Source organism: Rhododendron vialii, chromosome 6a, assembly GCF_030253575.1.
Source record: "Rhododendron vialii isolate Sample 1 chromosome 6a, ASM3025357v1".
In the NCBI taxonomy this organism is placed as follows: domain Eukaryota; kingdom Viridiplantae; phylum Streptophyta; class Magnoliopsida; order Ericales; family Ericaceae; genus Rhododendron; species Rhododendron vialii.
In genome coordinates this window covers 34,151,063-34,163,240 of record NC_080562.1, presented here as the reverse complement: position 1 = coordinate 34,163,240, position 12,178 = coordinate 34,151,063, and the positions used below count along the sequence as shown (strand labels likewise).

Genomic DNA, 12,178 nt, shown 5'->3' with positions numbered 1-12,178 from the left:
CGGACAGCAAGAAAAAAACAAGCTATCGAAAAAGGCTACAGAGAACTTAGGCTTTAGTTGAAATACCTCAGTGTAAGCAATCACCAGAGGCATTGTGCTTGCCCGTGCCTACGGCATTACCCATCTCGATTGGAATTGGCTCAATTTGCTAAAAATTATGTACCCATGGAGTTACTATTCTGAAGTTCAACTTTTGCCCAGACTTGCATCAATTTTTACGCATGTAGGCACGGGCAACCCGATGATAATAGAAAAAGAAAGGGAGAAAAAGAAAAAGAAGGGTATGAAATCACATAGACTTGGGCGCGGACTACACTGCTAAACTAGCATTCAAAACGGAACGTCAAGATGAGTCAAAATAACAAAACTCGATTATGTATAACATTTAACAACACACTCATCCACCCACACCAAAAAAATCACCCAAATTTCTTGAACACTCGGAACAGGAACAAATTTCACCCGGAATAACTGCTAGATTGAAATTTAAACACTACTTGCGCCCACCCACCCACACCAAAAAAATCACCCAAATTTCTTGAATACTCGAAACAGACACAAATTCCACTCGAAATAGCAGCTAGATTGAAATTTAAACACTGCTTGCACCCCTGGAAAGAAGCAGACACCAAAAAACTCCTAAAAAAAATCCCAAAGAAATGTTTCCCACGGCTTTAAAAAAATTGTTTATTTGTTAGACCCATTACCTTTGCTTTCACGGAGCTTTATTGGCCCAGTTTTTACACTGCTTTTTTCAACCAGTTTCGTCGAAATAAATCAAAAATCCCAAAGGAATGTTTCTTGACCTAACTTCTGACGGGATTTGTAGACCTCGATAGGAATTCGAAAGATGATAGGGAGAGAGAGAGAGAGAGAGAGAGAGAGAGAGAGAAGGGGGGACCCAAACGACAGGAGTTGAAAATATTTTTTTATTATGCCAACAACAGAAGTTGGGTAAAAAGAAGAGATGGCATTTTGTGAAATATTTGAAAGATTGTGAGCATTTTCTTAAGAGAATTGGAGAGCACATATCAACCATTGGATCAAACAAATCTGAGTTAACCGTTGTAACAATTTGTTCCCACACCGTTCTGTTTTATAATAGAGCAATTGCACTAGTTTTGTGCTGTTTTGTCGCAATCTCAAATTGGGTTAAGGTCCAGTCCAGTATTTTTTACCTCCAGTCCGGTCCAGTTTTGGGCCTTTGTGGGCCCATTCAGGGTCCACAACAATGATCGGAATCGTTCATTATGTAGAGCTCGTCGAGAATGGTATTCACTCAAAAAATTAACTTGATTTAACATCGATAAATACATGAACGAAACAGATTTGTACAAGAAAAAATGAAAAATTATGAGTTTCAATTTAATTTTTGCCATCGCATTTTTTCTTGTACAAATCTGTTTTGTTTATGTATCTATCGATGTTAAATCAAGCTAATTTTTTGCGTGGATACCATTCTCAATGAGCTCTACATAATGAACGATTCCGATCATTGTTGTGAACCCGGAAGGGGCCCACAAAGGCCCAATACTGGACCGGACTGGAGGTAAGAAATACTGGACTGGACCTTAACCCTCTCAAATTAGGATCGTTACATCTTCCAAAAAAAAAAATTGGATCGTTGGATTAAGCATGATCTCATTTGTCAATCCAAATCAAAAGACTTAAGTAATGATGCGAGAAATGACAATAGCCGTACTAGATGCTCGATTTTGCATCAAAGAAAGCTATGATAAATTTTCGTATATCATTTTCGTACACATACGGAAGGAGGTCATGTTAAAATTGGATTTGCATCTCCGAAACAAGAGTTCATTAAAAATTCAGACTCCCCCTGGTCTATCGAAACCGTTATGTGAACCCCAGGTATCCGTATACGTGAGATGTTTGGTATTGTATGTAGCACTTTTGGATTTCAAAAGCCGAGTTTTAGAGCATCAACATCAGAGTAGGCATATGCATAAGTTTAGGTAAAGTAGAGACGTAGAGCAAAAAAGTGCAGTGCAGCAGATTAGCAAAACGCAGAGGTAAAATGCATTTTCTAAACAGAAATGCTACACACACATACAATTTGTGCACAGATTTTATTGTGGAGCCCACCACGGGTCCCACACAAATCATCCGAGCCGTTCATTAAATGTAAAATATTTTTTCAAGGGTCCCCGTAAAAAATAATCTCAATCCGATACCTATAGATGCTCGATCCAATCGTATAACTTTTCATTATCCGAAAATCTGAATGAAAAGTTAGATGGTTGGATGAAGTACCTATAGGTATTGGATTGAGCTTATTTTTTACGGGGACCCTTGAAAAAATGTTTTACATTTAATGAACGGCTTGGATGATTTGTGTGGGACCCGTGGTGGGTCCCATAACGAAATCTGTGCACAATCTGTGCACAAAAATCTGTACCGGTAGCAGAACTCCTTTCTAAAATGGTTCGGGAGAAATAACTAAGCACTGTTCATTATGTACCGTTTACTTTATTATTGTTTTACAAAACTGACATGCTCTCTCTCCTCCCTTCTGTCCTTGTTTGTATTTTATATTATAATACTATAAATGTCATATTTTGTCATATTTTAATAGATGAAGAGTATTATATTCAGAACATTGGTGTGATGTTTTAGTCAAAAAAAAAAAAAAAGGCAGCAAAAATACATTTCTCCACTGTTTACCTGCCATTTCCACGAACTATTGATATACTTGCTCTTATTCAGCAAAATTTCACCTCTCTCTCTCTTTCCAAACACTCCGAAACCGAATTCTTGTCCCCCAGAAAATCCCGACGAGCCCTTCTGAAACCTCCAAAACCGAATTCTCGTCCCGTTCAAATTCAATTCTTGTTTCTGCATCCTCACCCACGTAAGTAAATTCATCTTTTACGCACTGAATAGGTGCAGCTCTCTAGGGTTTTGTTATGCGTTCACTGTGAGCCTATCTGTTCTTTTTCCCAAAATTTTCCCTCTTTTCTCGTTGCAGTTTAGCTCAATCTCATGAGTTGACCTATAAAGTGGTGTTCTTTAACCGTGTTGTCTGTTTTTGGGAATTACTTTGTTTGGATTGAGCCATAGTGTAGTCTGGTCTTTGTAAAACAGAGTTGTGAGCAGGGGCGAACGCAGAATTTGTGATGGGCCCAGAGGCCTTAAACCACATGTATATTTGTACTGATAAAAAGAAATATATTTCACAAGTGTATATTGCTACTTGTGATGATGAAAATAGAGAGAATGTATGGTTGGAGGTGAAGTAGTAAAATCCTCTAATTTTGCTTTTGAAATATAATTTTTTTGTTTTAATCCTCTGTGTGGGTTGGGGATGCTACTAGTTTTTTTGGAATATTATCGAATTTTCTGTATCACAATTAACAGATATGGGTACGGTTTTTGAATTTGAGATAAAGAAAAGTGCACGCTCATCGTCGTCATCGCCACCACCAGATTGGGCCTCTTTGCCGGAGGAACTGTTGGAGTTGATCCTCCACCATATATACCAACTCTCTGAGTACCTCCGCTTCACTGCTGTCTGCAAGCCATGTCTTTTGGCCGCCAACCATCAAAGAGATCATCGACAGAGAGAGATTCACAAACAGGTTATTCGATTGCTCATCTAAAGCTTAAGTTGCTAAAGAGATGGTAAATTTACTAGTATTTACTTATCAAAAAAAAAAAAAATACTAGTATTTATATTTTCATCAAGTTTCTGCACATGTAGTCAAACGGGCTAAATGCGTGCAAATATTTTATTCACTATGTTGGCAGTAAAGTTCGAATACAGTAGATATCTACTGCTCTTGCTCGTAAACCATATTGGTAACTACCGATTCATGTAAAAACTTAAGCTGCATGGTATAGAGAGAGAACTTTACAATTTATATCCTGAACACAGGTGGTCCCAATGTTGTTGATACACTCACCCGACCAGAAGACGGAAGCAAAGGAAGCAGGGGACTATCGCCGGAGATTGTACAGCGTTACTGAGAACAAGATTCTCAGTAGTTTGGAGCTGCGAGTTCCTTATCGTCGGCGGTGTTGCGGTTCTTCACACGGATGGCTGGCCACTGTGAATGAGGAGGACTTGGGCATTACACTGCTCAACCCCTTCTCTGGCAGGACCCTGAGTTTACCTAAGGTGAACCGTGAACCATACAATATCAATCCCGCCATGAGACATACTTTAAAATATGAGTATGACCTTAAAAAGGTTGTTTTGTCGTGGGGATCCCTCTTCGGATGAATTTGTGGTGGTTGCAATTTATAGTATGTGCAATGCTTTGGCCTACATCAAACCAGGCCGCGGCAAACATTGGACTTACATAAAAGGGGTACTCTATTCAGATGCCATATACCATCAGGGAAGGTTTTATGTCCTGGACAACTATTCTGGTGTACTATATCTTGATGTTAGAGATTATAGCAAACCTAAAGGAAAATTGGTGGTAAATCGTACTGCCCGGAAGCATATCCTTTTAAGGCTTACATTGTGGTGTTGTCAACTGGGAAAGACTTGCTCCTTGTTGAGAGGTTTCTTAAAAAGAAGGGTCGTCCGGCACGATGGGTGACTTCAAGTTTTAAAAAATATTTAAGTTGGGATTTTTAGGCGGCAGGGGCGGCGGTGGCGGCAGCAGCAGTGGTGGGAATCAACAATTTGCAAAGGAGTGGGTTGAGATCAATAGTCTAGGTGATGATGCCTTGTTCTTAGGTGATAATTATTCTCTATCCGTGACTGCTTCAAATTTTCCTGGGTGCCAAGCAAATTGCGTATACTACACTGATGATGTTTATATCGACACCTCTGCGCCTTGGTATCCTTAAAGACCTCGAGACACGGGTATCTACTCCTTCATGAATGGAAGCTTGGCCCCACATTATGAATTCAAAAAGAAACAAAAGAAGGTGCCTATGCTGCCTCCAATCTGGATAGTGCCAACATTGCTGTGTCACTCTAACCTTTTAGGTATGATCTGAAATAATTACAAGGGTTGGTTCTTTTGAGTACTGCTAGTACTTTTTGACATTTAAGTTTAAAAAATGCGACCTGAAAATGATCAACTTGAAATTTTAGGGGTTTTCTCCGCTCAAATGTAGGAATTTCAAGATATTGTTTTCACCCAAGTGAGTTGCAGAGGCCAATATCATAGAATTTTTCTAAATTAATTTGAAAACTACTATAATATACACTAATATTTGAAATTGTGCAGAGCCCGGGAACCTCCCGGCACCCCTTGTGTCTGCCACTGGTTGTTGAGGCGCATTTGCAAATGATGCATGCTTACATGTGTATTTTAATCCTTCTGTAGTGGATGGCTTTTAGAAGCTAAATTCATTCCTTCTGTAGTGGATGGCTTTTAGAAGCTAAATTCATTAGTAGAAGTAATTGCAGACACAATATGCCATGGTAAAATGGGGATGTTAGTTCGCAAAATAGGTGTTTTGATCTGGGCCATCCCTGTCCCCTCAAAGATATATATTGACATTGAGCATGTTTTCTATGTTTTGATTTTACTTTTGAAGAGGTACGCGTAACTCTACAACCGTCATATCCACGAGTATGTTTTCAGAGAGACTAGCCATCTAGTCCATGTGTTTAGTGGTGCACGAAATTTGTTCGTAAGCTATTATCCAACAATGAGGTTGCTTCTGCATTAACTGATAGCACACTACGATTGCGGGATATGAAACAATTTATCGTTAAGTAGAATGCCATTGAAATGTTTTTCTGTTTGCGATTCGAGGCTAAGTATATGTACAAGATTTCATAGCTTAGGCATTGTTTTGGCACAAACACTTGAGAAAGCATCCTCTGTTTTTGTAACCTAGTAGGAATTTTGAAGTCATGGAGCAAATTCAACTGACTCGAGAGGAAGGGAGGTAAATTTATTGTATCGAGAGAGGAGAAGTACTTGGTCTATACGGTTATGCCAAGTATTCTGGAGTATAATTGCACAGAAAGCCTGTTCTTGCGGAAACCAATGATTACATAATTAGATGGAGATTGTATATGGTATGGACTGAAAGAGTTTTTGAACTGTTTAATAGAATTTCTTAGGCTTGCCCCGCCACATAGTTTTTAGAAAAGTTCCTGCAAGAAAATTGAATCCGAGAACGTACGAAGAAACTCCAAGTTCCTGCAAAAGAATTGAATCCGAGAAAGTAGGAAGAAACTCCAAGGTCTGCAATGTGTGCTTATGAGTTATGACCCGTAATGAACATACTAATATATGCTTCTAATGGATCCTCCCTTTAGGCTACACGTCAGTGGGATCTACTCTCTTCTTTGCCCTTCATGTTTTCCTTCATCTTATTTTTGGGTCCATTTCCAGTTTGGCTTTGGGTTCTTTGCATTTGTAGTATTAGTTAGAACTGACAGCAGCACTTGTACTTTTCGGTGGGTTGAAACTATTCTTTTGAGAAGTTCACTGAAGCATAATAAGTTCACTAATGGGCTCTTTCGTGGGGTGATGTTTTCAGGTTTATGTTTTTAGGGGCCACACAAATGAGAAGAATTTTGTGGGTCTTACAGTAAACAGCGGATATGTTGATTGTAGCAGTGAAACTAACCAAGTGTTTGTTTGTCAAAAGGTTGGTAACATTCTGTTTGAGCCTTATGTATTCATGAAACCTGAGTGAATTTAAAGTTTTGGAACTTGCAGGCTATCACAAGGGGGCGTGGATTTGGTTCAACTGATTTAGAGGAGACCTTCGAAGATGCTTCGTCTTCCTTTATGCTCGAAGATTGAGAGACCTGCACTTTTGGTTTCTAACAGTCGGGAATCGACTTTAGTGACAGTACGTGCAGTTTGAGTTGTAAATCATTCACAAAAAGGAGGAAAACTAAAGAGATGAACGAAGCGAAAGTTGTGAAAATCAATTTCTCTTGATGTTTATTTCGTACATATCATCGAACAGGTTATCGATTTAGGAAAAGCGGAACGTATTGTGGTGGTAAATTAGTAGGTTTTCCGGGGCAGTATTTGCTGCAATAGAAATATTTAATGCAAGAAAGCAAGGTGTGACCAAAGCTGATTGTTGTTCTTTGGCTGATCTCTTTCTTAGTATGAAGTTTGATACTGCGAAAGCAGTCAAGCTCAATGCTCTCTCTCTCTCTCTCTCTCTCTCTCTCTCTCACACACACACACACACACACACACACACACACACAAAGGAGACTATGGAGTGCGGAATATATATTTGGATTCCAGTCAGAACGTTTGGATAAGCCCAGAACCCAAACAAGCTGTTGGGCTAATCACCTGTACGCGATGTGAGCTATAGCATATATGGGCCGTGACAAGCTGGGCTACGGGGTTTTTGAGCTCACCCTGTGTAACAACGGCACCCGGCTATCGGGCCAAGTGGTGCTAGAGTAAGCTCAGCCCTTCTAGGCAATTTGACTCAGTCGACGGTATGTGGCGGAGATGGATATAGCACTCTTCATATATCTGTTAAGTATGAGATCTGAGAAGGATCCTTAGACAATTATGTGGGACCCCGGGCTGCTTGCTTTATTTGGCATATGCATGAAAGAGCTGAAGAGCACGAAATGATTAAGCACGAGGTGCTTAGCGGTAAAGTCACTCTCGCCATAGAAAGTAGACGATGGAATCCTTCAAGTGGTACTCCTTCGGCTTCTATTAGTATGTACTTCCCTAGTAGAGGCGGAGTGTCCTTATGGTGGAAGTCACTAACGAGTTGTTTGCTATGCAACTGCTCTAAGCCGATTCAAGAGGAAGGCTGGACCACGAGATAATAGTCTACACGGCACTAACGAGTTGTTTGTTGTGCAACTACTCTAAGCCGATTCAAGAGGAAGGCTGGACCGTGAGGCGACAGTCTACACGGCGAGAAGAATCAGCCCTCTCATCATGGATGATCAATGCGGCACTTCGATCATAGGACTACCAATCCTTCAAACTTCCATTCCTAATTTTCTAGAGTTTTGATTTTCTTTTAATTTGTTTAAATTTAAATTGGGAGGGAGAGGGAGAGAGAGAGGGGGGACGTGGGAGAGAGAGAGAGAGGGAGATCAAATTTTAGGAGAATTAAGAAAAAATAATCTAATGCTCCAGTGACATTTTTATGTGGTGGCCCAACTTATCTCTCCACCACACGTTTGTGTGGTTTTCACTACAAAGTGTCGAGCCCCGCACAAATTATTTTTTTGTCCCGTGCATCAAACGGGCACAACGCTAGATGATAAAAAAGATAGTTTAATATTTTTTTTGGCCCATATTCGATGCAAGCTAGCATTAGTCTCACTTTATGCACCGAAAAACATGTGCGGTGAAAATAAATTTGGGATACCACATAACGGTGGTCCCATGCATCAAACGGGCACAAACGCTATTATATTAGAATAGATAGTCTTTTTGGATGGAGTAAAATGATTTGGACCCTATCAGAATCCATGTTAGGGTATTCCTTGTCATGTTGAATCCTAATATAAGTAGACACTAACCAAACTGGGTCTCTTTTTAATTTGGTATTAACAAGAGAAATGTGCAGTCAAAATTTTATCTGTATTTTTTCAAAATTTTATTGTACAGATGATAAACAAACAAATATAGCTTGAATCGCCAGACTAGATCACATCAAACTCAATCCTATTCTATACCCCCATGTTAAGCATCACAGGAGGATTTTAGCACATTCACCTATGGCGAATTATTGAGTACTCCTGGAGTATCAGTGCCTTTGTCATGTGTGATAAGATTGCTTGATCGTGGTGCTTAAGTCCTTTAGTTAGTAGTGTTCTTATTTATATTTTGTCGTTTTTATTCAATATTGCTTGTAAGGTAGTTTGTTGAGTGTTTTAGGTAAAACGTCCTTAAAAGGCGTATTTTGATAGCTAGCCAACCCCCAAGTGATTTCAAGTATCCACGCCTGGTGGAACTTCAGCCAGGATGACCCAAGATCGAAGGCGTGAAGCATTGGGCAAGCCAGTGAGCCGTTGGGTGCCAAGTCTTGGAGGCTGCCATGAAGATTTGGAGAAAGTAGCCGCGTATCAATACGCTGTAAATCTGTATCGATACGGGTTGGCTTCGTGGGAAGACAGGTTTTGTTGTATCAATACGGCCTAAATCCGTATCGATATGGGATCACTACGGGGAAAGTCCCTTTTCAAGTTTAGCAGCGTGGTATCGATACATTCCATAATAAGTATCGATACCACGAGCCTTCGGCAAGATATTTGTTGCTTTTTGGACTTTCCACTTATGGGATAGTTGCATTTTCTATGATATTTTCAGATATTTTGTGAGAGAGGAATCCACTTTGTATAAATAGGGGCTCTATCTCTCTCCTTTTGAAAGCTAGCTCATTACAACTTTTGGTCCTAGACTCCATTAATGACTTTGAAGCTTTTCTTAGTGTAATTTTCATAGAACTCAAGTAAGTAATTCTCGTTTGTTAATTTCTCACTTATTAAAGTTGTAACTACGGCTTGGATCCTTATTAATATTAAGTTTATTTTCGATTTCATTGGTTAAAAAATCATGTTTTGTTTTTATGCTTTCTTTTGTGCTTTAGCTATGCGTGAGTAATCGTTTGGCTAAGTCTCGAGGTAATCTTTCCTGAGGACTTAGGTGATTACTTGGTTCTCAACCTCTTGGGCTTAAAATCATGGTTTTCGGAATTTCATTAACCTAGCCATTTTGGTCTAAGCAAGGGGTGTTAACTCCTTAGTGGGTTGTTGCGGTCTTGGCAAGCGACGTACAGAGAGCTCGTGGCCTCCTACGAGTTAGATACATTAGCAAAAATAGGTTGATTTAATTCCGGTTAATCACATCTTTTGTTAAACGTAGTCTTTTAAAGCTAAATCTTCCGAGTGTGAGTGCGCGGTCGTGACTCTTACTTGAGTTATATTCGAGAACCAGTAACGGCCTTTGTTAATGGATAGATGATCCCTAGACTTGCCTCTTTTATGTTCCTTAACTACTTTTCTAGTCTTTTGCCTTAGTTTTCCATATTCTAAAGCAAAACCAAGTTGACCGTCTTAAACGCCACAATCCATCATATAAAGCCTTCAATCCGATTTAAGTTATATTCGATTCTCTGTGGGTACGATCCCGAATTTTCGGAAAATATGCTATTGACGGTCTAGCCCAAAGCTTGGGGTTTTCTCGAACCAGAAATCCTATTTGCATCGATGAAAAGGGGAGGGAAACGGTACCGACCGCCGCGCGCGGCGGTCTTCGGCCACCGGACGGCCGATCCGAGCCGTTCAAAAATTTTTTAAAAAAAAACCGAGGGGCCCAACGCGGGAATCAACGGCATCCGATGTGTGTAGGGTGCTTGATCTAGACACCCTATTTTTCGTGTATATGTAACCTCCGTTTTTTTTTTTAAAATTTTTGAACGGCTCGGATCGGCCGTCCGGTGGCCGGAGACCGCCGCGCGCGGCGGTCGGTACCGTTTCCCTCCCCTTTTCATCGGTGCAAATAGCACCACTCTTCTCGAACCTTGTATCTAAGGCAAATGTCTTTTTCGGTTTAAGCAATGTGGTACTCTCTGAAAATAAAGAATCATCACTACATAATGTGAAACACTCATTATCTGTCAACCACCAAACAATAGTGAACAATAATGTTTATACTGCATGATTTGTCGCTACGTAAATGATTGAAAGTGCCACATATGCAATGCCAAATGGTACTCCGCCGAATAATGACTCCCTAGTCTCCACCCACCCATATACATAACCATCACGATGGGGGTATAAAACAAACAATTCGAATATTAGAAACATGATACTCGTGTAAATAATTTGTAGTATATGTATGCGGAGCCTGCCTTGGTGCCCAAGACAGAAGAGAAGGGGCCAAGGCCCAAGGGCGTCATTTCCCACGTTCCGCGTTTCTAGAGCGTAGTGGCATTTGTGGGAATCAGAGGGTATGTAGTGCACCCGTCGCACTATACCGTGTGGTCTATTCGGCCGTCCATCACGACACGAACGGCTTAAATTTAATTCGAACTCCTATAAATCTTAGCTGTTCATTGTTTGAATGAAAATCCGAGCCATCCATTGTCGAGATGGACAGCCGGATTGACCGCATTACATGTGTAGTGCGGAGATGCACTAGTACAGCACTCCTGGGTCCGCATTTCTGTAGGCGCGCACGCAGCATTAGAGGCCGGTCCACTTTTAGAAAAAAGTAACTTTAAAAAAAAGAGGTAATTTCAAGGTCAAAAATCACGTGTTTACGCAAATAATTTTTCTACTAATATGGATCTTGTTTGATAGATCTCATTGAGATCTTTTAAAACGGTGCAAAAAAAATTGAAAAATTATTTTTTATTTTCATTATATTTAAATTTGAAATTATCATCTTTTTGAAAAAGAAAGTTTTGAAAAAAAACGGAACGGGGCTCCTCCTATATCGTAGGCATAATATCCATTCTCAGAATTGACACTTTTTTTGGTCTCATATTTTTCCCAAACAATAATTACACACAACACAGTTGCGCGCATAAAGACAACAAATAAACAAACACTACCGGTATTAATTCTAGAATATTCATTCATCACAAATAAAAAGCAAGGTAGAAACAACTCATTTTTAGAAAAAAGATGTGATTTTGACACTCTATTTTGAATTTTGTTTTTTTACATAATCAAAATACAAAGTGAAGTGCCAATAACTAGAATTGGAGCGCCAAAATCAATTCCCTTTCAGAAAAGGAAAAATATTGTCCTTGTAGTCAAGCTTAGCAGAGTGGAAGATGTGACGACTTTATGAGAATAAATTTTTTCTACCGGCGGTGTAAGACCCCCTTTTTCACCACCACCTTTTTCGATTTTACCATGTGTTTATTGTTGATCTGAACTGTTCATCTTATAGACCCTACATAATAGTGTATTCATGCAAAAAAAATAAACTTGATCGGACATCGATAGGAGTATTAAAAAATTGAATTTTACTTTATAAAATGGATAGTTTATCTTTAATATTATTGACAGAAATCAGATCGTCTATTTTATAAATAAAAATTCAAATTTTGATATATCTATCGACTTCCGATTAAGCTGATTTTTTGCATGACAATACTATATTGCGAGTCTTAAAATATGAATAGTTCAAATCATAATAATAGACACTCGATGGAGCCCATAATAGGCGACGATGAAAAAGGGAGATTTTACGCTGGCATTGGATATAATTTATTGTCCGACTTT

The 12,178-nt window shown here is 39.4% G+C and overlaps 2 protein-coding genes across 3 annotated transcripts; both read left to right on the top strand.

The window, feature by feature from the left end:
• The first annotated feature begins 2,788 nt into the window (after positions 1-2,788).
• Positions 2,789-7,024, top strand: LOC131330736 (uncharacterized). Of its 2 annotated transcripts, XM_058364418.1 has the most exons (5): positions 2,789-3,248; positions 3,376-3,596; positions 3,893-4,960; positions 6,475-6,585; positions 6,657-7,024. In XM_058364418.1, exons 1-3 carry the CDS (start codon positions 3,239-3,241, stop codon positions 4,238-4,240), a joined length of 579 nt encoding a protein of 192 aa, XP_058220401.1. In that variant the 5' UTR covers positions 2,789-3,238; the 3' UTR covers positions 4,241-4,960; positions 6,475-6,585; positions 6,657-7,024. The 2 variants fall into 2 exon arrangements, with proteins under 2 accessions (XP_058220401.1, XP_058220402.1); XM_058364419.1 differs by lacking the exon at positions 6,475-6,585.
• Positions 4,266-5,355, top strand: LOC131328657 (F-box protein At2g26160). The gene is made up of 3 exons (XM_058361571.1): positions 4,266-4,527; positions 4,604-4,808; positions 5,304-5,355. The coding sequence occupies exons 1-3, from the start codon at positions 4,266-4,268 to the stop codon at positions 5,353-5,355; spliced, it is 519 nt and encodes a 172-aa protein (XP_058217554.1).
• Positions 7,025-12,178: the final 5,154 nt, after the last annotated feature.

What these genes read in the sequence shown, in the direction of transcription:
- LOC131330736 (XM_058364419.1), top strand. An exon ending in AGAGAGAGATTCACAAACAG is followed by an intron (nt 3,597 to 3,892) that starts GTTATTCGATTG and finishes TCCTGAACACAG; the next exon opens with GTGGTCCCAATGTTGTTGAT.
- LOC131328657 (XM_058361571.1), top strand. Translation starts at nt 4,266, where the DNA reads ATGTGCAATGCTTTGGCCTACATCAAACCAGGCCGCGGCAAACATTGG. An exon ending in GACTTGCTCCTTGTTGAGAG is followed by an intron (nt 4,528 to 4,603) that starts GTTTCTTAAAAA and finishes TGGGATTTTTAG; the next exon opens with GCGGCAGGGGCGGCGGTGGC. An exon ending in ATCGACACCTCTGCGCCTTG is followed by an intron (nt 4,809 to 5,303) that starts GTATCCTTAAAG and finishes ATCCTTCTGTAG; the next exon opens with TGGATGGCTTTTAGAAGCTA.